The following is a 26,990-nucleotide window of genomic DNA, read 5'->3' as shown; positions in this document are numbered from 1 at the left end:
ACATGTGGTACACATGAAAATGAGGCTGAGAACGCGGAAAGCTTCTCAGCAATCGAATCAAATTCACACACAACGTGCTTTGAGGGCAAAGAGGAAACATTCAGAGGTGGAAGACAGCTTACCTGTTGGTGGAGGAAAACCACAGAAAAATGAAACTGGCTTGTTGTCTTCAATCAAAAAGTTTATTAAAGGAAGCACACCCAAGGTACACAATCAGTGGGTTTCTTCTGTTGTTTTTTAATTGGGTCATATTCAGTTAAATTTGATTTAAAACCATTTCTAATAAGAATGAATAAAGATTTGTAATGTGGTGGAACCAAAACATTCTTGTAAAGAACTGGAAGGCAAGAAGTACCTGTGATAGTTGTGTCAGGTAACAGATTTAAAAAAGAAAAAAAACCAGACTTTCAACTCCACAGCAGTCAATTGTAGGCGTATGTAAGACAATCCAGTAAATCACAGGATTTATTACCTAGGTGTTTCTTTGTGAAAATGTTGACTAATAAATTCACTAGATTTTTAATTTCTGTTTTAAGGATTCCTTGAATTTGGGAATTACCAGTACTGGCAACTAAGAAACACAAGTCTGTAAACATAAATTTGCCAAAGATTTTTAGCGTTTTTATTCAAAATTATTTAGATGTCCATCAATCAATAAAGGTCAAACCTCAACTACCGTGAAATTGATACGACTTCTCAGTGTATTGTTGCAGTGAACACTGCCCCCGCTTAGTAGGTCAAATTCAAACATTGTCAGGGCTAAACCACTAAATCTCATCTCTCTTGATCCAGACAGAAATCTGAACTTTACTAATCTTCACATGTTAAAACCTGCTGCATGTGTGTTTTGAGGGTGAATTTTATATCTGTATATTACTTTGGTAAGCTGAATGTCGCCTTGCGGTCGCTTCAAAAACTTTTTTTTCTGTAAAGGGACACCAGTTTAAAAAAAAAAAAAATTAATTCCTTTAGTCCCAGCAGTCCAGATATTGACCTTATGTAGCTATAAATTTTAAAGAAGAGTAGCCAAGAAGTCATAACTAAATTGAAATATATCCCAGGCTATTTATATGATAAATAAAAATACAATAAAAATTCAGAAGTATTTTCTGGGTTTTGAACTCAGTTTTGAAACTATAATTTTGTAACAAGCTGAAGTTGAAATAATTTTAATTAAAGTAACAATATAGTCGTAAATTGTCAAGAATATAGTGAAATTTAATATTTCATGGCATGTGTTAATTATCTATCATAGAAACACTGAAGTACCGACAAAGAAATATTTCAGTTAAAAAAATGGTTAAATCTGCTTACATTTTGTTTTTAATTAAACCAGGACAATTAATCTATTTTACATTCAGCATCTATATTGTAGCTCAGTAATGCAACATTTTGGCTGCAAAACCACAGCAACAAAATGCTGAAATCTAGGCAAAACATTTTACATTGAAATTTTAAGATAAGGGAAATATGTCTGATTTTCCTTTCCTTTGTCTCTTTAAGGTTTTGTTAACTTTCTCTCCCTCTTCCTTTCCCTCTCCCAAATCTTCGGATTACCTTTCATTCTTTTTTTTCTTGACAGGTTTTTTATTATAAAATGTCCATATTTTTCTCCTGTTTCCTTTCATGTCCTCTCCTGTGCCTGTAGCAGGACTTGGAGTGGTTCCAGTGGCATTAGCATGGCATGATATTGATACTGCCGGGCTATCTTCCAAAGCGCTAATGACTTAACAAAGTAGTCTTGTGGCTGCCATGGAAACGTTCTAACTCTTTGAGATAGTGTATGTGTACAACTTGCATAGTGGTTCGTTTATGGGTATGCTAAAATCTAAATCACCGCTGAGGTCATATGGATTTACGGCAATAAATGTCTTCATAACTGTATCTTGACACTTTCAGTCATAGTCACTTACCATAGTCATTGTGGTAAATAATTGGTAAATAATACCAATTTATCTGGTATTGTAAAGATGTCTTATTAGGAATATTCCTTAAACAAAACCTGAAAAAACCCTTATAGCTATTTAGTTACAGAAACAAGACTAAAATGTGGCTCTTCAGATTTGGATGGTGGTAGGTCTGACCTTGAGGTTTTTGCTAGCTGACAGCCCCCATGCAGGGCAGCAATAGTATGGAGGTCACAACAGTATTTGTCATTTAGAAAATGACAAATCTGATGTACAGATACGCGTACAAGAAGTGCTGTTAAATTTTTTAAATGTTAACATCGGAAATACTGTAGAACTTGCTGTTGCAAGTTCCGCTAAACTTGCTGGATTTGGGGGGTTCTAGCACTGTCAAAAATTGCATTGACTTTGAACGTGTTGTCATTACTTCTAGTCTCAGTTTAGGCCATTCCTTAATACATACACGGTTTCTGAAAACAACCTGAAAGCAAACAAAATGTCTGTGTGACATTGCCATGTTCCTTATGGCACAATTATTGATAATAATAGGTTATATTGAATTGAATAGATCATAGAATTCAAATAGATTGTTCTATAAATACATATAATAGGTATACTTAATTCTAAATCTGTGTAATAAAATTTTCAGTAATAAAATAGACCAAGTAGCACAATAACATTGTATCTAATGTCAGCTTTGAATTCTGTTAAGTAGTACAATATGGGCGCAGCAGTGTGAGCTTCCCCCCACATCATGAGAGTTCCTCTGCTGATACCATCGGCCAGATTTCCTGTTCCCGTTGTAATGTTTGTAATGTTTCTACACTTGTTTTCCATAAAGCAGAATGAGAGCACAGCTCATTTCATGAAGGCCAATGGTTAGCTTTTGGAAGTTAATTAATTTCTCTCAATTTTCCCCCCGATGTTAAACATGTGAACAAATGGCCTAGAAGATGGGATGCCTTACTGCTCTTTATCAGTTCAATGAGCCATCCATTTTCTCTCATTATATGGATTTATGGTATATACAATATTATTAATTCTAAGTGGTAGTAATTAGATTGTTCTCACCAAGGTTGTTGGCCAAGGATATTGCCAATAGGAAGCTTTTGGGATCAGTGGCGTTTGTCTTCTGATATGGATGTTGGTATGCTTCCATGTTTGTTACTATTTCTTTTAGCTACTCTACTGTTAGCATGGGCTTTAGATTAATTTTTCTAAAAGATCTATTTACTTTTTTTTTTGGAGCACGCAAACTGTTTTTCTCTTTTCTTTTTAAAGATGTGAAACTGCTGCTCCACAAAGGTAATATTGTAATTCTAAAATTGAAATTTTAATTAACTTTTATATGGTCTGTGGCCTTGCTATTTATTTTGATAGTTAATTCAATTTATTTTGCATTGTCTCACACCTTACATTTCAGTGTACTCTATATGGTCATGCTTTAGATTTCAGATTGCCTTTTTATGAAGTTGTAGTAGGTGCTTTGGGGAAAAAGGGGAAGAAACCTGTCTTAAACATGTGTGCCTACACATATACCCATGCACAGAAAATATGGAAAAATGTTTGCTTCTGTATCATTCATGTAAGTGCCACAGGGAAGAACAGTGATTTACTTAAAGGGAAGAAGAATCATTGGGTCATAACCCTTGCTTACAGTATTTTTAACAGCTAAGTTTTGCCGTGCACCATCTGACAGGGATTGAATAGCAGCAAGTTACATACTTGTATACAATTGAGCAAGTCACTTTATGGAGGGAGCATGGTGGAGAATTTCATACTGAGTATTGTTGTGCAGTTTACTTCCTGTATATTTAACAGGCAGAGAAATCAAGTTTCACATAATTTTAATTGCCTTGTCTCTGCATTTCCCAAACTCCATAGCGCTTAAGTATTTATAAATTGGCTATCCAGTGAAATAGTACCTAAAGACAGCTTTTCTACTACAGAAGTTCCAAGTACAGTTTTCTTTCCCGATACTTTGCTATTTACCTCGAGTTGTGGCAGTTTCAATGAGTATAAAATTACAGCTGGGGCCAGATACATGTTGCATATTCTGCATCTGGAAGTGGAACAATAAATGGATCTTTTGTGAAACTTTCTCTAACAGCTAACATTTTCTGGTAGTATTCAGTGGAGAAAAGAGGCATTATTCAGTATGTTTCTTTTTTTCTCCCTTTTCTATTTTAAGGAAGAAAGAGAAAATCCTGCAAAAAGAAGTAGAATTGAACGAGATATAGATAACAACTTGATTACATCTACACCTCAAACAGGAGAAAAGCCTAATAAACAGATCTCTCGAGTACGACGGAAAAGTCAAATGAATGGAGGTTTGTAAATATTCTAATCGTATGTTGTTGCAGTTGAATGGTGTTCAGCAGTCTCACAGCTGTTAACTAATACAAGACATTTCTTTGGTGGTGGAGGTTATTAAGGGTTTTGTGATTGTGTTCCGTGAGAGCAAGGCTGGGCTAATAGCAAAATAGGATTTGTAAGACTGTAAGCAACAGCTACATTACGTCTCAGACACATCCATTGTGTCTTTGTAAGAACAATTTGGATATGTGATCACAACCAGCTATTTTGGAACTAATTTAACTTAAAAAAAAGAATTATTCTAAAAAGCCAGTGATAATTATCTGATGCAGCTCTTCTCCCATTTTCTCACCAAAAAACGTTAAATATGACTTCCCAACTCATGACCTTTGTGGAAGTAACCAGGTGTCCCTAGATACTGAAAGCACTTGTCAAACACATAGATGGGATTCTGTCATAGAATCATAGGAAAATTTAGTTCGGAAGGGACCATAAAATCATGGAATCTTTAAGGTTGGAAAAGACCCCTAAGATCATCAAGTCCAACTGTCAACCCAACACCACCATGCCCCTTAAACCATATCCTGAAGTGCCACGTCCACACGTTTTTTGAACACTTCAGTGATGGTGCCCCCCCCCCCCCCCTGGGCAGCCTGTGCCAATGCTTGACCACTCTCGCAGTACAGAAATTTTTCCTAATACCAAGTCGAAACCTCCCCTGGTGCAACTTGAGGCCATTTCTTCTCTTCCTATCACTGGTTACTTGGGCGAAGAGACCAACCCCCACCTCACCACAACCCCCTTTCAGGTAGTTGTAGAGAGCGATGAGGGCTCCCCTCAGCCTCCTCTTCTCCAGACTGAACACCCCCTGTTTCCTCAGCCACTCCTCGTCAGACTTGTTCTTCAGACCCCTCCCCAGCTCCGTTGCCTTTGTCTGGACACACTCCAACACCTCAATGTCTTTCTTGTCATGAGGGACCCAAAACCGAACACAGGATTTGAGGTCATCTGAGCCAGTCCCCCTGCTCCCCTCACGGCAATATTGATCCAGCTTGAGGTGAGATCTGGCTTTGGAGTCAGATCAGGCTGCTCAGAGCCTTGTCCAGTCAAGTTCTGAATCTCTCTAAGGATGGACATTCCACAACCCTGTTCCCTGTGGAAATTGTTTCTTTTTGAGTATCGCTAATAATGACATGATAAAATGGTAAATGACAGTTAAAGTATCAACTGTGGTTCCAAGTCTGACTTCAGAAAAGTCATCTAACAAATGTTTTTTAAGGGAACAAGACTTAGTGTGATTGTGCTGCCTGTCAGTGTTCCTTCAGTCTCCATTCCCCCAATAACTTGGGAATCCATTGTCTGGTTTCTGCCAAGTTTGTCAGCAAGGCAGAGGTCTCAAAGATTTCATACTCCAACAAGGTTTGCAAAATGGGTAACTAAGTAGAGAATAGAGCTCCAAATGAGTGACTTCAGTGATGGAAAGGTTACAGTGTGAGAGAATTTCCTGTTCAGTTGTTGTCAGATGTCTGTGTAACATGGCTGTAGGAGAAACCTCCTTTTCCAGTATTTGCTACTGTTAATTAAGGTTTTCTGCCTCCTGGAGAGAAAATGGATATGCACCCACTTAGTCTGATGCATGCAGACAACGCTCAAAGATGAAACTATTGACTTAAATCAAGTGTGTTCTGAGATACGTACATAGGGCACACTGAGCCCACGTTACTGTTACAGTGATACGAAGTTCTTAGTTAAAATATTCCGTATTAATGAAGGCACTGAGTTGCAGCCAGCACACCCTACATTTTATATAGAAATGATAGGAAGTGTGAAGTACTTGTGCAGCTCCATCAGGCTCAGCTGACAAAAAGGTTCTCAGCTCATGTGCACAAAATGCATTTGCTTAGTTCCATATGGACAGACACTCAAAGACTTGTTACTGTGAAGTAAATAACTTCTCTTTCATTTCAGCCTCAGAACGATGTCTTGGATCACAGCCATGAGATAGCATAGGATGTACTTTAATGTACATGCACATTTATAGAAAACTTTATTATAATGTGTTATGTTTTGTAATGTGAAGTTTTATTTAATTCTATGACCTTTGCTATCTGTGATAACAACTAAAGTTATTTTACTCCATAATTGTATTTATGCATATATGTGTGTGTAGGTATGTGGAGAATAATAAATTACAGATTTATCTTGTGAAGGCTGGAGGTTCAGCCACCAGAGTTCCGCTGACGCTTTCTCTTGTTTCCATCTAGTGGAGTCCCACTGATACTGACATCTGTTTGTTGTGAAAGATGCGCAGCATCTTCAAGTCTGTCTTCCATCATCAAGCCCACTTAAAGGATTTAAACTTCTATTATTTGTTAATCTATAGCATACTTTATATAAACAATGACTGCTTCATAATTTGAAGTGTTAAGATGGTGTTGAAAATTGGCATTTTTTTTATATTGATACTAAATTGCTAACTCTGTGAAATGAAATATTTAGGCTAATTCTTTTGTTGATGAATTGAATCATGAGCAAGAGGGATCTTTCCTATAGTGAAAACAATAACAATGAAAGAGAGGTGGTGGCTGAAAACCAGAAGCATGGTATTATACCTCATAACTTTTCTTTTACAGAAGCTGGAAGTTACGAAATGACAAACCAACATGTAAAGCAAAATGGCAAATTAGAAGATAATCCTGCCACTGGCAGTCCCCCACGAACTACATTACTGGGAACCATATTTTCTCCTGTTTTCAATTTTTTTTCACCAGCAAATAAAAATGGTGAGTACTATTTAAAAAGGCAATAGTGTTAAAGCTAAGAATGATAGATTTTTTTTCTTCTAAGAAAAAGCTGTTTTGAGCAGCAGTACACTTTTCATTCTGATTTCCAGACCCAGAGTTAACACTACTAGATAAAGGGCTCCTTAACTCTTATAATAAAGTTATAATATAAGTTATAGTAAAAGAAGAAAAAGTTTATATGCATTAGAACATTTCTCTCATAGGTGTAAGTATCTAGCAGTGTACCTTTTTTTTTTTTTAATAAAAATAAATGGGTGTTAAGTTCCTTGTCCTAAACATAAAAGGCATTTGTCATGGTCTTCATTTTGGTTCTTATTTTTGTAACATGAATCAAATGCAGCTATCTTTAATTATTCTGAAACTTTTTTTTGTGTGGTTAACAATGACTATTCTGGTAGGAAACTCAGCTTAAAGACAATGACTATGAGTGTACTGAAATCTTAATGCAGGAACATCAGGATCCGATTCTCCAGGGCAGGCTGTTGAAGCTGAAGAAATCGTCAAACAGCTTGATATGGAACAGGTAGACGAGATTACTACAAGTACTGCGACATCAACCAACGGAGCAGCTTATGCTAGCCAAGCAGTGCAGGTCAGATCTACTGTCAACAATGGTTTAGAAGAAACGGAGGAAACAAATGACCGTGACCTGCCACCACTTACAGGTAAGAAATGTGTGCCTGCCTTGGACTTGGGTATTGAAGCGGTATGTAATTTGTACTCGTAGGGAAATCCTAGCACCTGCATTTTGTATAAATTAATATTTCACATTTGTGCAAACAGTATTAATACTGATTTTTACGTTTAATAGACAAATCTGTTTTATGCACCAAAACCACAGTTTTGTCAAGTCTTATTTATTCCCAGTATAACTCAGTTGATCTCATAACATTTCTTCAAATGAAATCAAGGATTCCAGAAGAAAGGCATTTTTATTAATATGGAACCACCTCCCCATATTAAAAATGCACACCTTAGACTTGCTGATCATGAAAGAGAAATTTGAGGTATTTTGATATCTTACATTAGAACAACCTGGTGAGGTGAATGAGAAACATACAGAACCTACACTAATTTTCCACATTTTCTTCCAAAAGTGCATCATACATATTTTTTGACAAAAAATGCAGCTTCTCCTCTTTGTGGATGACCAGCATCTAACAGTTATCTAAATCCTCCCTAGACCCTCAAAACATTGGCAGTTAAGTAGTAGTGAGGTTTTTGAGGACTCCATTCAAGGATTTAACCTCTCAAGTAGAGGGGCTGATGTGTGCTCCACAGATCAATTCAGACCTTCCGATCTGGTCTGTTGCCTTGTTTCAGAAGGGCCTCTTGACATGAGGTGAGAGTGAGCTGCAGACTGGAAGAGTCGTGCTAGCTTCTTAGGCTGGAGTGTTGCATCTAGGTAGTTTGCAGCATCAGAGGTTGTATGGATGCCTTCCCGTGTCATACAGGCACTGCCATTTTGGCCAGGTCATGAAGTTCTGCAGGGTGACGTGGCATGGCAACCTTTCAGTACTGCAAGGGGGCTTAGAAGAAAGATGAGGACAGACTTTTCAGCAGGGCCTGTTGTGATAGGACAAGGGGTAACGGTTTTAAACTAAAAAAGGGGAGATTTAGATTAGATTTAAGGAAGATGTTTTTCACCATGAGGGTGGTGAAGCATTGGCCCAGGTTGCCCAGAGAGGTGGTGGATGCCCCATCCCTGGACACATCCCAGGTCAGGCTGGACGGGGCTCTGAGCAACCTGATTGAGTTGAAGATGTCCTTGCTCGCTGCAGGGGGGCTGGACTAGATGGCCTTGAAAGGTCCCTTCCCACCCAAACCATTCTATGATCAAGCTCTCGGGTCACTTCCTGAGGAGCTGTGCAGGCTATTCCGGGTGGAACATGGGGACTGAGAGGATGGGGCTGAAGGGAGATTTTTTTTTTGCACTATTTTTTGAGGCACTCATGTATCAAGTGCAAATTTTCACTTCTAAACTGCACTAATAAGACTAGCTCTTGTGGTTTTTTGTTTTGGTCATTTTTGTTGAATTTTAGCACCAGTATCTCCAGACAGTGGCTACTCATCAGCTCATGCAGAAGCCACCTATGAAGAAGACTGGGAAGTCTTTGATCCGTAAGTGCTAATGTTCGTACTGAAAATATTAAATTGATAATTTTGGGTATTGGATTAAGACATTTAAGTTGGAACATTTTTGTATTATAGTAATAAATTCCAAAAGCTCTTAACTTTAAAAAGTACGTGTATATCGATGGGGAGGGTTTCAATTTAAAATACTTATTTCTTGTGCAGCTTTAAATATTTGAAATATTAAGTTGGGCTACAATGTTACCAGTTAAATAATGTATATACATTCCTAGAGCAAAATCTGTATTCTTTTCAGATACTATTTCATCAAACATGTTCCACCACTAACAGAAGAACAACTTAACAGGAAGCCAGCTCTTCCACTGAAAACAAGAAGCACACCAGAATTCTCATTAGTTCTAGACTTGGTAAGTATCTTTATAACCACATACCAAAATCAGGGGGTATGTAGCATTTCATTTATTTTGTTTGTTCCTGAAATTAGTAATGTTTGCTTTAAACAAAAAGGCCTTGTTGAATGCTACACAATTTTTAGTATTTTTAGTTATGGCCTGCGTTTAAAAGAAAAATAGTGTCAAGAATAGAATCCTTGCTGTATTTGTTGAATACTTAACATCCTGTTAAAAAAAAAAAAAGTATGAAAATTTTTATCATCTCAAACAGAGAGTTATCTGTCCCCACAAAGCTTTCCTAAATCCAATGTGGAAAAAAATGAGATGTAATAAATAGGAAAATTCAGCTTCATGTGTCTTGCATCAGGATTGGTCAAGAATGAATCTTTTAATTCTTGGAACATTCTTATTCTTAGAGGGCACAAATCCACTTTTTAAAGTACTCGTAGAAAATGTATTTGTCTTCATAATAATTTCTTTTAGTCTCTCTGTTTTGAAAGTTGTTTCAGAGCCTGTTAATGATGTCAGGAACATTATTTTGTCACGGACAATATAAGTTGGCATGTCCTCTAGTGGTCATACGAATAGATAGATTATTCAAATTGACAGATGCAGATTTGTACTGAGTGACAGGATAACCTACAAAATTAAAATATAAGAAGGTATTTATGCCCCTAGTGCACAATTCCAAGTGAAATTTTTCAAAAACTGCAATATAACAGAATGTATAATTTTGTTTTTAATTTAATTAAGTCTAAGAATTGTTCTTCAATCTTGACAGCACCTGCACAAAAATAAATTTTCCAGGCTAAATAAACCTACTTTAAAATGAGCATAAAAATCCAGAAAACAACTTCTATTTTCAACATTCTTTTCACAATCTTTTCTTTCTTTTATACCATCTTTTATTTTTTTAATAGGATGAAACATTAGTGCACTGTAGTCTAAATGAATTAGAAGATGCTGCACTCACTTTTCCAGTTCTTTTTCAAGATGTCATTTACCAGGTAATTAGTGTGCATAGAAAAATATATACCTTTTAATTTTGTTTAACATACAAGTTCTTGCTGTGTGTGTGTATTTGTTATCATTTTGTGTAACAAGAGATAAGTAACTGTCTGGCATTTAACAACTGTCTGGGTTATAAACTGCAGGAGTCAGATCTGGGGAGGCGGATTATCCTGTTTTAGAAATGGTGTGGAGCGCTGTTTATGGCCGCCACAACGTGGTCATGCTGGTCACGGATTCCAGTTGTAAACACCCGTTGCAAAGAGCGTGTGAACGCTCTTTGTAGCAGCAGTCTTCAGCACCAGCGTTTCTCCTTGCCAGAAGGTGGAGGCAGGAGCGCTGAACGTTCAGCCAGTATCATTTCCCGGGTACAGCTTCTCACGGACTCTGAACTTTCTTCCCTTGGTAGGGAAAACCAAGCCACATTGCTCGATCGTTTCTTTCCATGTAGAAGACATCTTCAGAGCCTGCCTTTAACTAGCTTCTCTCTCGGTCGTTAGTCTTGCTGTAGACTTTGCCAGTGCCAGTTCTACCTCTTTACTCCCAGAGGCTGCTGGGTACTTAGAGGGATTTTTGATTCTCTTGTGGAGACTGCTAGACTTAGGTTTTTGTTCTGCTTTAGGAGGTGTTGTTAGTTGTGTGTGTTTTACGTTGATGTACCATCGAGGAACAAGCATGGGAAGGAGGAGCTCTCTTCCAGCAACTACCAAAGGTGCTGCACTGACCCAGGCTGTTGTTCTCAGGTCCTTTTGTGTGATGTGCCTGGGAGTAGCAACAGCTTCCTCACCTTGTAGTTCCCACGATATTGGATACTGTAGTATCTTTGGAGAATGAGCCAGTCGTCAGGCACCTTAAAAGGACGCTTGTCCAGGTATTTTTCCTGATTTTAAAAATGTTTTTCTTCACTGTTGCTTATAAAAACCCTTAGAATCTGAAAAGCTGAAATAATTTTTAAACGTAAGTTTATCTTAGCTCTTATTTGGTGACAGCCATGCACAGTTTCCTCCAGGCTGAACTTGGAAGGAGCCTTAGAATTAGTTCTTCGGAGTTTCTTGAGGCTGCTAACAGAATCAGGAAGACTAAAGCTTCATTTGTTTCCTTCCTTCTCTTAAGACATCTCAGTATGAGATAAGTATTTTCTATTGTGTATAACTGTGGTCCTTCTAGTGATTTTATGATGATGCTGAGATCTAACTGGGATTTTACCTTTAGGAAATCAAAGTCAATGGAAGGAGTGACTTACAGTATTTCTAAAGCTTTATTTAATGCATTGTACACAAGCCTGTATAGCTCTCGAAACAGTACAGTTACTATGTGTGTCCTGGGTAAGTTTTCTCTTAGCTCTCTCTAGAGTCTAGCCTGGATTTGCCAAGGAACAGTAGCTTCTGCAGGCTTGAGAAAGTCATCCACTGTCTTTGGGCACACTCTAACAATCACTATATTCTGTTTTGCTGGTTTTACGTCACACTAGACACTGACAAAACATTCATCTCTTACTAGGTAATAGGTAATAAGCAACACAGATATTTTAAGTTAACTAGGGTATAACACGCAAAAAGAGAAATAATCTTCTCCTGTGATAAAAGTTGAAAAGAAGTTTCTTAGTATTTCATACCCTTCCTAGCATTTTTAGTCAATGATTAGCTATTTGTAAGCTTTTAAAATTTATTTCTTTTGCTTATAAATTTTACCATCATCTCTGGTATAGGCCTGTATTAATTTCACATCTCCATATTTCATTTTGAAAGTAATTTCAGCTGGCAACAGAGAAGCAGACACTAAGCTGTCTGAGCAAAGTAGAAGTCAGCAAGTTGCTATATATATCAAGTATTGCATAATATAACCCATTGAAAACAATGCTAGATGTGAAAGAGACATTTCTGAAGATGTTTCCACTAATATCAAAATGTGTACCACTTTCATGTAGGTTTTCCAGAAATGCTAAGCAAACAATTATCTATTAATTATTTTTTAAGAAACAGTAGAACCTAGCTCAGTGCTCATTTCCCTATTGAATATCTCACCTTTATCATGTTAGATATGACTAATACTGCAAATGTGAGCCTGGGTTCACAGCATTTCAATTTTCTTACCCATCTGTCAACATCAAGCCAGTGCTCTTGCAGTAATAGTGTGACGATAAACCAGGCACTTTCTCAAAAAGATGCTCCGGAACTGGACATTGTACATCTGCAACAATAAGAATTAGATTGACTTGGGTTGTAGAAGGTCTGTTATAAAATACAGTTGGCCTGTGAGTCAAGCACAAGTTTCACGTCCAGGACCTCAGCTCTGTTGCTGCTGGTTTCAGTGATTGTAACTCATGGTTTGTTTTTAAAGAAAGGTTTCCAAAAATAGGGCTTGTTTGCTCCTAAGTTATTTCTCACAACTTACCCAGTGTTACACAGAAGAGAAGAACTACTTAATGTCTGCATATAGAGCAGTGTTCTGCAAATTTTAAAATTACTGTGTGATTTCAGCACTGACATATAGGGTGTTTTAAACCTTTGGATGAGTCACTTACTGCTTTCTGTTTAAAAAAAAAAAAAGTCTGTGAAATGGGTACAGTTGGGCTTACTTACATCAGGCTTTTGAGACAATGAATTTGTGTTGTCTTGATTGAAAAAATCTCTAAATTATGCCAGTGTTTAAGTTTTGGACTTAGTAAAAATACAGTCTTTGCAAAACTGAAGTTTTCTTAAATACTGTATTTGTTAAGTGGTGTCTTACATCTGACTGGAAAACGAAAATAAATGTTCAGGTCTTCAACTGTAGACTTTAGACTTTGTACTCTTCGTATTACTTTACATAATACGATAAGCAGCTTATCTTACGAAGAAATTTATCTTTTTTTTTTTCCTTTTGGTTAAGAGGTTTTGTTCTGTTACTGGCTTCCAACTCCCAGACATGAGATCATCTCGCCCTCCGTTCCACTGAAGGGATACCTTCAGTGCATTAGCAGGCCATAGTCAAAAGGCTGATGTTTTCACTCAGTTCTTCAGTTGAAACGCATCTTTACTGATCTGTCACAGAATAATTCCCTTTGATCTTCGTGATCCTTGAAAGATATTCTGGAACTCCATAGGTCAGTTGAGGTTGTTGAATATAGTGTGACATGTATTCCATCTTGCTATTGCCAACAGTGACGTACAAGCTTTACTTTGTTGCTGCAGTGGAATGAGGCAAATGATGCTTGTGCATTCTGGCTCTCCCTTCTAATGACCTCCACTCTGTCTGTCACTCAGAAATAACAAGAGCCATCAATCTTCAGATCTGAAAGTCAGGAAGCTTTAGTCCATCTTGGGCAGCATCCACAAAGAAATCTGGTCTTAGGTTGGGAAGACTTAATTTTAGTTCAGTAGGACCTCTAGAATTGCACTTCGGGCAATTCTGTCTGGTTATGAGATGGTCTTTGTCTTGAGTCACTTAAGATGTGGTCCAGTCAGAAATGAGTCAGACTTGTTCACCTGGCAAGTCCAGCCTGCTGCCAGGCCTAGAGCAAGACCCAGCTCTGTGCGCTCTGTGTGTCGTCTTGTGGTGGGTTGACCTTGGGTGGACACCAGGTGCCGCCAAGCCTATCACTCCCCTCCTCAGCAAGACGGAACAGGAGAAAATAAGATGGGGGGGTTGGGAGGGTGGGGGAACCACCCCCCAAAAAACCCCTCATGGGTCAAGATAAAGGCAGTTTAATAAAGCAAAGGCCATGCGCGGAAGCAAAGGAAAACAAAAGATTATTCTCTACTTCGCAGCAGCAGGCGATGTCCAGCTACTTCCCGGGAAAGCAGGACTTCAGTGTGCCTAGCGGTTGCTCCAGAAAACAAACGTCGTAAATAACTAATGTCCCCTCCTTCCTCCTCCTTTCTCTGAGCTCTTAATGCTGAGCTGATGTCGTATGGTATGGAATATCCCCTTGGTCAGTTTGGGTCGGCTCTCCTGGCTGTGCCCCCTGCCAGGATCTTGCCCAGCCCCAGCCTTGGTGAGGGGGGAATGTTGGAGAGATGGCCTTGATGCTGTGCCAGCACTGCTCAGCAGCAGCCAAAACACCGGCGTGTTATCAACACCGTTCTAGCTACCGATGCAAAGCCCAGCACGAGGAGGGCTGCTATGAGGAAAATTAACTCCATCTCAGCCAGAGCCAAGGCACTTGTGCAGTCTGAACTAAGGCTGCCAGCACGTGCCATCTGTCCTGGCAGCAGACTGTGTCGAGGCCATTTCAGGGAAGACAAGGAGCAGTTAGGTTAGCCTGGTGCTGGTGTCTGGCATGCCCCAAGGTCAGGTGGGGTACGTGGATGCAGCTGGGCCGGGCAGGGGGTCTTGCCGTGCTGTGGAGTGCTCATCTTGAAAGGGCAGTGGGTAAGTGCGGCTTCACATGGGCAAGTTAACTAACCTGTCTCTGGTTTTCACCTCGTAAAATGATGGTAGAATCATCAGGTATAGAGATAAGTTACAGGTATATTGAAATTCATTATTGTTATTTCAGAGATTTTGACACCTAGTGGAACACGTGACTTTTGTTGGGGTTTTTCAATGCATGAAAGGAATAATATTTCCTTCCAATTCCTCCTTTGAAGAATTAAAGTCCTGTGTGTTTTGAACAACACAGACAATGACAATTTAGATTTTGCACATTTAGATTTTGCTGCCATTGAAATAATAGGGTGTGATGATCATTCTGGGGGAAAAAAACCCCTAACAAACAAAACAAAAAACTGCCAAATAACTTTGAGAGGGCTTTTCATATATATTGTGCATTCATGAGTACAAGTCACTTCGAAGTAGATTATATCATCTAACTCTGTTGACAAACTTTCAGTCATTAAAAATGGTGAAAATTATTAGTAAACTTCTATCTATATTTTTTAAAATTATCTTTCATGTTAGATCTACTCATTGAGTGATGGGTGTGTTCTGTTCTACTTTGATTACTTAATTCTTCTGCTTTGGTTCTGCCTCAGCTCGTTGCAGCTGGGTGTAGTGATGTGGTTGCCTTACGTTGTGCCAGAGTGTCACAAACCAGTAAGAACAGACCAGTGAATCTGCCATTGATGTCATTGTTAAATAATATGTGTGTGTATAAGCTGTGATTAGAAATACTTACTCTACGAAGAAATTATTTTCCCTGGATTTCTTGTTTGCATTCACATGTAAACTTTTTAGAGAATGCTTGATATTAAGATACACTTACAACTGTGTGGCAGTAATCTAAGCTAGAACACATTGCAAAGATGCTGCAATTATCCACAGGCTAAACAAACTGAAAAATAAAATAGAAAGACTGTGCACACGTGAGGAACCCAAGCAGTCATGACTGTTGCCTGATCTAATTGAATGATTTTTAAAATTCCTTTAACTGGCCATTGTGACCAATATAGTTCAATCCAGATTTAAAAGGAACAATCAATTACATTAAAAATGTTTTTATTTATATTAGTGGCAGCTGAAATATCAACAGATACCTTAGCTTACTGCTTTGGTTGCCAGGGGAGTTTGTAGAAGAGATGTTGAAGACACTGTTTCTGAAATCACATCTGTGTTTCTGTGTAACAGAGAATAGGCTTGTTGATTTGAAATCAAGCTCTTGAAGAAACCTTAGAAACAAATATCATCCTCTTTACCTAGCCTTATTAGCAACTGTTATGTGCAGTGAAAACATTAATATCCTTTCTTGTGAATTACTTTTTAGTTTTGAAGAGAAAGATTATGTCACAATAAAGTAAATATTTACTCAGGAAAAATGACACAAACAGAATAATCCTTTTGGCATTTGCAAAGAAAAACTCACCTTCCCTTAAACTCTGGGTTACGACTAGGGAGGTTGCTGGCTGCATTATAGGCTTGCTAGATACAGAGCAAATGTTCAGAGCAAACAATTGACACTGAATTTACAGTCACAGACAACTTGAATGTTGTTTAGCGTCTGGTCACCGGGAGACTCTTGAGTTAATTCGTTGCGATGGTTCTCGTCGTAAGGTAAACATGTCATCTAGTTTTTGAGCAAAACTTCACTACGTTATCATGGCAAGATGAGGCATCATTTTGGTGCCGTCAGTTGACGCGGTGTGAAGACATGCTTGTCAGCTCTGTACTTAGTTGGCTTTTCAGTAGTTATCTTGGCTAAATGCAGCCCAGAAGCCTGTCAGGCACGGGCTGTGGTCTCTCCAAACTGTTCTTGATAGCCGATTTGAGGAATACTTTTGTGCTGCCTCCAGATGCGGGTTGGCCAGCATGGGGAGGGAAGCAGACATTGTCTGCATAGTCAGTGGATGTGTCTCCACGTGCTAGAAGTAGAGGTCCTGTTACCAGGCGCGGTAAGATTGTCTGCTTTTGATGATTGCTCCTAGTGTAGAAAAAGGATGAAAACTTAAGTGTTACTGTAGTAACTGGTCACTCTGCAAACTTAAATCAGAACTTTAGCCGCTTTTAAGAAAGAAACACATAAAAGCCTTACCAAATTTTAACCTAAATAATGAAATTCACGTTGGTTTAGAAATGTCCGCTTCCCTTAAAGGACTGAGATCTATTGCAGCATGTGCTAACAGTATGAAATTTTGTATTCACTTAAACTATTCCCCTTTTCTTCCCCTCTGGTCACTTGGTTGTGTCCGCATATAAATTTGATACAATTCAGTTCAAGTAATACAAATGCTTTGTGAAGGTTTACTGTTATTTGAAGGTAAATTTAAGCCTATTCCTAACTGGCTGTTAAAAAATTTATAAAGCTGAAATTACCTTGGTTGAAATGAAAACAAGTTCAGTACTTTTCTTTCTGGATATTTTAGTAACCGTTTCCTCAAAACCATATGTTCTGTACGTGGGCAATCTCTGAACCAAAAAGAAAGGTAAGCGGAGCATAAGGCTGTCGTTTTCACCGCTTAGGATGTGTCATCACTGTTGGTTTCGGTCAGGTCCAGATCTGCGCCAAACACCACACCGGGCCACCATTCAAATACAAATTTGAATGTTGTACCAGAGGAACAGAATAGTGCTTGATATGTGCCCTCACATCTGCCGTGGTGTTTGGCCATTGCTCGGAAGCTACAGGTGTATGTAGATGCCTTCATGTGAGCCCAAGACTTGTATTTTGAGTTAAATCAGGGAGATATCTAGAAGTCTCCTAACTTGGCACCTCTTCTCACGAGTCTACAATTTTTTACAGGGACTAATTTATGCATGCAGTTCTGTGCCGGTGGAATTTGAATTTATGGAAATTTGGAAACGGCTGAAGCCTTTTTTTTTTTTTTTTCTTTTTTAAATCACTTCTGACACCTCCATATTCAATGTGTAATTCTTAGTGGAAGAAGGTTATTAAGATTATTTCGTGTGTCTGCTGGCACACAGTGTCTAGTCATTGAACCGATGCTGCCCAGCTGGTGAAAGCCGATTCAAAATGCTTAGTCAAAGCAACCAGTTTCATTTTTTCTTTAGAGATTGTCCAACTTTTATACTTTAATTGAAATTACTTCTAATTCCATCAAGTTTTCCAGTAAAATTGTTAAGCGTAATTTTATCATCTTTCACTTATAGCTGCTTAGGCTGCAAGCTAATTTAATATTGTTTTAATGGAGTTGCTATTCTGTAGGAAGTTAATGTTTGCTGTTTACTTTAGGTCAAAATGAGCATTATGAACAGTCTTTACAAACTGATACTTAGTAGTGCAGGTGATAGCTGAAGTATTTTGAATCTTTAATAAAGTCCATCTCTGCTTCAGGTTTATGTCCGGTTAAGGCCATTCTTCCGAGAATTCCTGGAACGTATGTCTCAGATTTATGAGGTAAAAACAATTAGATATTACCTTTGAATTTAGTTTTTAAATTATAGTCACATACTTGTATCTAAAATAATTACTTTTTCCTCTTTAATCCATAGATCATTCTTTTTACTGCTTCTAAGAAGGTGTATGCAGACAAGCTATTGAACATACTAGACCCTAAAAAGCAACTGGTCAGGTAAAAATAAATGGTGAACGTACATGTTGTTGGCAAACTAACTACTATTTCCTAATAAATGTGACAAAGAAAGTGATTATGACATGTTTGTTATGTGTCTCACTAAACTGATTCTTTGTGATTTTTGTCTGGTCTAAGAGTGAGAGAAAAACAGAATGAAGGGATTGATAATTGCCTTGGTGATAATATAAACCCAGGTGGCTTTACATTGCCCTGTGGCCAAAGGATGTACCCATTCCTTCTCGGTAGCATGTTGGGCTTGCTCATGGAAAATGACCTCTTGGGTATCAGAAGTGTGTATGAGCTGCTTTGGCATACACATTACGAATAAAGAAAATGAACTGGGTATTAAATTACTTTTAAACTATTCAAACATGATGTATTATTTATAAATTATGAAATGTATGGATATCTTTACAATCGGCATGTTTTTATTTCTTTTTCAATCACAAAATGATTTGTTTGTGGGTTTTGTATTAGAGTTGTTTTGGGTTTTCATTTCTTTTCTTAATACTGAGCTTTGTTTGGAAGCGATTGGCATTTCTCAAAAACAGTTCCTTAAGGCATAAAGAAATTCTGCCGGATGAGATCCCCTCTCTTATTCTCATCTGGAAGGTGGACTGTTATGTGAGAAAGTTGAAACCAAAGAGGGATTCTTCTCAGGGATTCACCCCACATAGGGTAACCCAAGTAAGGGAACAACTCTACTGGATCATAGTCAGAACTGCATAAATTCTGTACCTGGGCCATCGTTGGCAAAGCACTTCACCGCATCATTTTATTGTAATATTCTTCAGTGAAAATCTGGTTTTGTTTACATGCATAATAAAATCACCATTTGGACTAAGACAGCGGTGGCATCCATTGTTTTCACTTGATAGTTTAGGCACATCGTAACTCATTCTCCTTAAGAGCATGAAGGTGAACTGTTCACTAGTTTTAATCCAGGAACAGTCATCTTATTGCTTGTTTTTATGTGGCAAGCACAACAGAATCCCAGTTTGGTTTTGGTAAACTTACTTGCTGCTGCGCTTTGAACGAGCAAACAGAACTAGGTTTCAAAGACTTTGAATCGGTGGAATGTCTGAGCCTAGCTGAATCCCAGCCAAACACGATTGATGAACAAGTAAGATATTTGCACAAGTAAGGTATTTGCACTTACAGAAAATGAGTCTAAGCATGCATCCGTAGTGTTAAAAATCTTTCTCCAGGAACCTAATACATATGATTCAGGACTGCAGTTCTAGCTGCATTGGGAACAGGAAAAAGATGATACAATATACAGCCAAGCGATATTCTGAGAATTTGCAGAAAGATTCATGTGATGCATGAATTTAGTTGTGATTCGTGTGCCACTGAAAAGCTGACATCAAGGCATGATTAGTTTTGACATTAGCCTAAAGGTAGACTTGTCAGGCACTCCACACGTGTGACTCAGAATCTATATATAAATTCATTTGCTGCCGAGGCATCGGCTTATTTTCCTCCATAGCAACATTAGGAACTCAACCCCCTTATGAAATTAAGCACACTATGTACAGCTTCTGAAAAACTTCATTAAAAAACATAAGCAGCCTTAAAGAAACTGCACTGTAATACGACTGTGTAAAACTCAAAATCTGTCTAGTTTACAATTTATTTTTAAATTATAATTACACTGATATTCCATGAAATTGCAGTTTTATTCCTGGTATTTTTTTAATCTGACTCCTTTTAGTCTATTCATCCATTTACTATGTATTTCTACTGTAATAAATTACAAGGGAGTAGACTAATTGGAAAGGAAGAAGTTGATGGAATGTTTTGGCCTCAAGGCTTTTTTCAAGCTCTAATAACTGAAATAAGTTAATTGCAAACAGAGGTAACATAAAAAGGAAAACATTTCTTCTGATACTTTGTGTTCAAGCATGCAGTGGCATAGGGAGGCCGTGTGCTGTAACAGTTGGAACAAAATAAAGGGGTAATAAAACCCAGTAAATTGGTTCCTGTGCAGAACTAATCTCTGATTTTGGGGCCTTGCAAAATCATTTGAGAATTTGGGGTCCCTTTGTCAGTCTAGCTGCAAAAATGGTTAGAAAGCAAGACCCTGCTGACAAATACTTGTTGCATCTGAGTTGAGCTTTAAATACAAACAAGCGCCTGCAGAACTAGGTATTTTTACCAGTAAAAAACTCACAAGAGAATGGAAAAAAGGGAACAATTCTTTAAAAGCAGCTAAGTAGATTGGAAGAGAAAAAAATTGGACAGCATTCGGCAAAGTCAACTCTTCTTTTCCCCTATGCAATGTATATGATGTAATTTGTCTCATTAATTAGTATTTTACTTTAATCACAGGCATCGACTTTTCCGTGAGCATTGTGTTTGTGTACAAGGAAATTACATAAAGGATTTAAACATTCTTGGTAGAGATCTTTCAAAAACTATCATAATTGACAATTCACCGCAAGCCTTTGCTTATCAGGTAAGTATGCTGCTGTCAGCAAACTTTTCAGATATGGCAAAAATTTTTCTGAAGGAAGACAGTGATACATTTTGATTTATTTAAGTTTTGTGCTTAAATTTGTATTTAAGTTTACAAAACAAATTGTAACAAATCACTCGGGTTTGCTTGCTTTTCTCTTTCTTTTGTGAAGAGCTGATCAAGTGCAACCTAAGAGCCTTCTTATATGAACTGACTATATAACCAGTCAGTTTTATTTCTCATTCAGCTTTTCTAAAGAAGCCACCAGTCTGCTAAGTCTGTTACTTGGACTCTGTTGTGGATTTAGTTTTTTAACGCTAGTGAAATCATTAAGAACAAATTGCTGGTTGAAATGACACATGGCTGTGAAACGTGCTTATGCTTAAATGGTATGAAATTATACCCTGCAATTTAGATTTTCCCAGAAGTGTGGTATGTTACTATTCCAGTTCGTCCTATAACATAAAGCAGTGCAGAGTGTGATCTCTAACGTCCCACCTACAGTAAAGTAGCAAAAAACCAAAAACCTGTTTGACGTAGCCTCATTGGCTGTATGCAGACTGTGCCAGTACACATCTAGTATCCCTGTGTGCTTTAACAGACGACTTCCTCAAACTACCAGCGCTTTTCAGTTCAGCAGAACTTTTAGAGCAAATTCTGTTTCAGCTTTGACGTGGCAATATTTGTAGTGATGTGTGCAAAGGAAGGAGGTATGTTGGAAGTGAATTTTAATAGAAACTTCAGAGGAAAGATATGTACTAATTAACTCTAGCCTGGAAACAGTTTTCCCCAAAATGCTATTTCACAAGTCATATTTTTAGATAAGTTAAATATAAATCATGTGTTGTATTTTTTGGTTTTTTTTTTTTTTTTTTTTTTTTTTTTACTTTAGCTTTCAAATGGAATTCCTATAGAAAGCTGGTTCATGGATAAAAATGACAATGAACTCCTAAAATTGATTCCATTTCTGGAGAAACTTGTAGAGCTGGTAAGTGTTTCCTTTATTTGGCTCTTCCCCACCTTTTGCCCAAAAATGTTAGTTAGCTCTTTCAAGTATTTTGACATATTTTAAGATCTTGTGAGTCACTGAAATTTAGACTGCTAAAAGTCATGTATGTCTCTTTTTTTGAAATGGATGCTCTGGGCAGTAATTCAAGTATACGTAACGACTTATTTACATAATAAAAGACAGAATGTCATTATTACTATCTGTGCTTTTAATCAAGGAATGGAGCATTGTAACATCACTTATAATGAAATTGAGAATCTGTAGGCATTTAGATCAAATAGTGCCTATTGTTGGCTGTGGTGTGTGCCTTTATTCTTAAAATGCAAATAAAGTACTCCTAAATTGTTGTGAATGTTATGTAGTTATTTCTATAAGTCTTTTGTAATTACATATATTCATGGCTTATATTTTGTCATATTAAAATACCGGTGTTAAAAAATTGACCCTGTTAAGATCTGATTTATAGACGTGTTCATTCTCCTAAAACCTGCACCCCTTCTTTTCCATCCCCTACAGAACGAAGATGTCCGACCTCACATCAGAGACAGATTTCGCTTGCATGACTTGCTACCCCCAGATTAAAGCCTTTTGCCTAGTTACTGAAGGGGGAGAAAATGCAGGACCCTTTTGGACTAAAACAAAACATTGCCATTACTGTTGAAATTTTGCATTTTTGTACCCCGTCTTGCTTTTCTTATCTTTGGTGCCCAACAATAATCAAGGGTTACAGAAAGAGACTTTATATATCTGAGATTGAATACATTCAGTACAATACAGTACAACACAGTAGGTAGGCTAGAACAGAAAAGTCTTTAGAACTAGTGCAACTCCAATGAAATTTTTTTATGTACAGGACATCTGCAGTTTATAAAGAATTCTGTTTCTGCCACCAGCAGTTTGACCTGTAGAAACACAGGATTTTATGATATAACAGAGATTGAAAATGGACTCTTATTTTCTCTCTGTTCGGTGCTCTAAGTGGGTTTGTAGCCACTTTTCTGTTACTTTTAAGATTCTCATTTCAACAGGAATGGCCAGTAAAAGTTGTTTTATTTTTCCTGTTAAGGTTTATAACCTTTTTACATTTTTGACCTGTATTAGATTAGAATTTCATTATGCATTCCTTTTAGTTGAGGCGCTTCATAGTTTTTTCTGGAAATAGCCAAATTTTCTTAGTTTTTTATTAAACAGTTGGATGGCCGTTTTCCTGCTTCGTCTGCCTGCATACTGTATATTTGTTTAAAAAATATTCTCTAGTTTTAGTCCACGTAAGTTTCATTTAGAAAGAAAAACCCTGCATTTATATTTTCTTTCTGTAATACTCTACTGTAGTTGAAATCTTTTCAAAAATCAAGAGACTGGCTAGATAAGAAGAATATAAGAATTACTAATATTCAGAATATTTTAAACCATTGTGATGGCATGTACTCTGGACAGACAATATCTTGCAGTGGCACAAACAACTGATGGACAAGGAATACCTCAGACTATGCTGTGCATGCAGATCTTGAAAGGGGAACTAGTTTGGTCACCTGCTAGGTTTGATGCAATTCAATTACTGCTGCCTTCTGTTTCCTCCAAGATTGAAGTGTTCTGCACAGTGGCTCAGTATTTTAAGATGTTTTGCATGGGCTGATGGTACCTCTGTGACACTCGTCATTACAATCAGTTTTAAACTCTGTGTGACAGGGAAGGTGCCTGGCAGTAACTATGCATAATCCTGTGGTACAGTACACTCCCGCACCACCGACGCAGTCAGTCTGCTATCATAGTGGTTTTCTATGCTATATGGAAATAGTCTTTCAGCCTTGGTTCTCTAATGCAGCTACTACAAGAGGTTGATATTTTTATAATGGTGTGTAATCTCCTTTTCAGGAGGCTTTTTATGGAAGGTTTAATTTGTAAAAGTTAGGATGCTTTGCCTCTCGACTGCATTAACACGCCATAGGCTCAGACTGTTTTTGTGTAAAAGATGTCACAGAACGGCACTTTTTCTAAAGAGAAGTTTGATATTTTGTATGCTTGTTAAGAAAGTACAGTATTGGAAATTAAAGGTGGACAACTGATAATTGAGAAGTATGTCAATTAATTTTTTATGTATATTACCTGTTTACTTGTACAATTTTATTGTACAAATTACATGCAGCTTCATTTTCAAATGAGTCCTTAAAATAAGGAAAATCTTTTTAGGAAAACATTTAATTTTTGTATTTTTGATTTTAAAAGGCATGAGTTATGTCAACTTTTTCCAGTGTATTAATGAAGATTTTAACTTTTCATCAGGTTGAGTGTTTTCTTACTATATTATCTGTTGTGTATGTAGCTAGCACATTGTGTCACTGAACTGTTTAAAAAAATTAGCATGTAGAGCAAGCCTGTTTTGTGGAAAATCCTTATTCATTAAAAAAAAAATCATCATAGCAGATTTTCTGCAAAAAAGTGAAAACATTTGCAATTCAGAATACTGATTTTTTTTGTATTTAAAGAAAGGTATTTTGCTTGCAGGAAAGAAATACTACAGATTCATTTTAATGAGAATCTTTTAAATGTATTTATCTTTAGGGCATCTGGGCATCTTTACGCTGTTTGTCTTATGTCTTTATTGAAATAAAATGTACATAACATTACCTTTATATATGCTTTTGCGCAGACGTGTGAACCCTGTAACCATCCCCGCTCCTTCCTGTTTTTATGTCGATAAGATGGTTCTGGAAATATTTATAGATTTTGAAAATGGTCAGCTTGTATTTGAATTGCTACATGGTTTGCCAACTATTTTTAAGTTGTTCGTTAAAATGTAAACCTAAATCTGCGATTTTTAATTAGTTTAACAGTGAATCCTTTCCTGAAATGTGGAATTCTTCCAAATTTCTCCAAGTAATTGACATAATAGAACTGCTTCAGAATTCACTGGTCTACCAGAATGAAACGATTTTTAAGTAGTTCATCGCTTTTCTCTGACTGTAAAAAAAGATGATCATCTGTTCAAATAATGTCCTTAAACACGTGGGTCCTATCTTTAGCTAAAACCATTCTAAAAGTGCTTTCTTTAGTTAAGGAAACCAAAGCATACATTGCACTTTACAGCTGTATCTGTGTTGTGATGATCAGATCAGTGAGGGAAATCAAAATGTAAATTGAGGGATTTAGTTCTACGTAGATGCGCAACAAAAATAACAGAGACTGCTTAGTAAACATATTAAATATTAATATTTTAATGTGCTGCAAGTCTGGTATTTATCATTCTGAACTTTCTTTGCAGAATGAGTCTACCTTCTTCAAAATATAAGTTCTTAAAAATGTCAAACACTTCTTGCATAAACAGTCTTTGCATGAAGCAAAGTGATAATCCATCAGGTTTTATTTTCATCTTACTAGTCTGGAGGGTGAGACTTAACTGTTTCTCTGACATGAGTCTGGCTAAAATTGAAAGATTGCACACCAAAATTGACACTGATAACTGGGGGAATCTCAACTACGTGCATTACTCGAGTCTTGAATGTAGAATTGTGCAACTTAAGCAGTTAAGCTTGTAACTGTATCATTTATTCCAATTTTGTGTATTTTTAGAAAACACAGCATCCTATTTCCAAAGTTCTTAATGACTTCATTTGTTGTCTTTTGCTTGATTGTGGTAATCATGTGTTAATTTTACATGTCCATACGTATTCTGTTCTAGGTTTGAGCATTCTTGGCTGTGACAGCAAAATACCATCTTTCATAGTTATTTTGGCAATTCACGTTCAATCTTTTTTTTTTTTCTGTAAGTTGCAATATAGCTAGAATAGCATTCACCTTGGTATTACTGGCTTCCTTTCCACCTTTGATTCATTTCACCTTCCATCTATGTGAAGCATTTTTTCATTACTTTTGAAATGTATTGGAAAGCCTGAATGTTTCAAGACCTGATTAAAAATCTCCCAGAACAAGAGCGGTATCAACCAAAGGCACACCGAGGAGATATATCTTCTTTAAACAAAGCGCTTACCTGATTATTTTTGATGGCGCATTATGTGAGTGCTGTGAAGGAGAGCTGAACCCAGCGTTGGTGGGAGTGGTGCCGGGCCAGCCTGCTGTTGGCAGCAGAGCTGTTGGGAGGGTTTGTTCTCGCTCGCTGCGAGAAGCCAAGTGTCCTTTTGGTAGCAGCTTGGCCCCCCTCCCCAAACGCAGTTCTTTCCGGCATCTGAGTTTGAGGGCGGTCGTACCGATGGTTGGATTGGTGCAGCTGAGAAAGCACCGGGCCCTGATGGGGAGAGCGACCAGGAAGGAGTGGATGAGAAGGTGGAGTGGGTGGAAATCTCATGAACCCATCTGCCACCTGTAGAATAGTAATGGGGGCCCACAGTCTGAAACCAACTTTAACAGTAGAGCTATAAGGAAAGCTGTCCAGAAACACAAAAATATTGTGACTTCAGTGAGTAAATACCCACATTCCTTTGTTTTTCCTTCTGGTTCTGGCTTCCTTATAGCATTGCATTGCAAATCATGCCCTTTATTATTCTTGCCTAAACCAAACTGAATCAACCATGTATCGCTCGTATATTAAAGCAGATTACGAATTCACAACTTCACAATTTACATGAGAACTAAGGCAAGCCCCTGCCCGTGAGAAGATGCCTGTATCCCAGGGAATTGAGGCTACTGCACCAGCCGTGTGACCCTGGCTGTCATTCTTGCTTTTGAGCGAGGACCGGAGTAGCACTGAGTACACCTAAGTGTGGGGAATTAGAACAGTTAACCGTGCCTTCTTCCATCCCCTCGCTGCAGTGCTCCCGTTACGTTCCATTTGAGGGACATGGAGAGCACACCTTTGCAAAGCTAAAATTACAATGTAAAATTAATGCTTGCATAGTTGAATCTAGTACAGATAGCCAAATTATAACTTAATAGCATTCAAGAAGTCAAGGTCAGAAAGTGAACATTCACAACCTATTGTCAGTTTAAAAAGTTGACAATACCTACTGGTGTATGATACCAGCTCAGCTGGACAAGTTTGTTCCAACAGGTGCCAAGAGAAACCAATTACTCTTCTATTAAAATAATGTCTTCCACT

The 26,990-nt window shown here is 37.6% G+C and overlaps 1 protein-coding gene across 1 annotated transcript; it reads left to right on the top strand.

The window, feature by feature from the left end:
- CTDSPL2 (CTD (carboxy-terminal domain, RNA polymerase II, polypeptide A) small phosphatase like 2) lies at positions 1 to 24,562 on the top strand. Its single transcript, XM_010289951.1, has 12 exons — positions 1 to 205; positions 4,099 to 4,237; positions 6,857 to 7,006; positions 7,477 to 7,692; positions 9,070 to 9,148; positions 9,417 to 9,528; positions 10,434 to 10,520; positions 18,230 to 18,292; positions 18,388 to 18,467; positions 20,802 to 20,928; positions 21,821 to 21,916; positions 22,454 to 24,562. Exons 1-12 carry the CDS (start codon positions 14 to 16, stop codon positions 22,517 to 22,519), a joined length of 1,407 nt encoding a protein of 468 aa, XP_010288253.1. The 5' UTR covers positions 1 to 13; the 3' UTR covers positions 22,520 to 24,562.
- Positions 24,563 to 26,990: the final 2,428 nt, after the last annotated feature.

The sequence above is a fragment of the Phaethon lepturus genome, unplaced genomic scaffold (genome assembly GCF_000687285.1).
Source record: "Phaethon lepturus isolate BGI_N335 unplaced genomic scaffold, ASM68728v1 scaffold14236, whole genome shotgun sequence".
NCBI classification, from domain to species: domain Eukaryota; kingdom Metazoa; phylum Chordata; class Aves; order Phaethontiformes; family Phaethontidae; genus Phaethon; species Phaethon lepturus.
This window is presented reverse-complemented; position numbering and strand designations above follow the sequence as displayed.

What these genes read in the sequence shown, in the direction of transcription:
- CTDSPL2 (XM_010289951.1), top strand. Translation starts at nt 14, where the DNA reads ATGAAAATGAGGCTGAGAACGCGGAAAGCTTCTCAGCAATCGAATCAA. An exon ending in GAAAAGTCAAATGAATGGAG is followed by an intron (nt 4,238 to 6,856) that starts GTTTGTAAATAT and finishes TTTCTTTTACAG; the next exon opens with AAGCTGGAAGTTACGAAATG. An exon ending in TGACCTGCCACCACTTACAG is followed by an intron (nt 7,693 to 9,069) that starts GTAAGAAATGTG and finishes GTTGAATTTTAG; the next exon opens with CACCAGTATCTCCAGACAGT.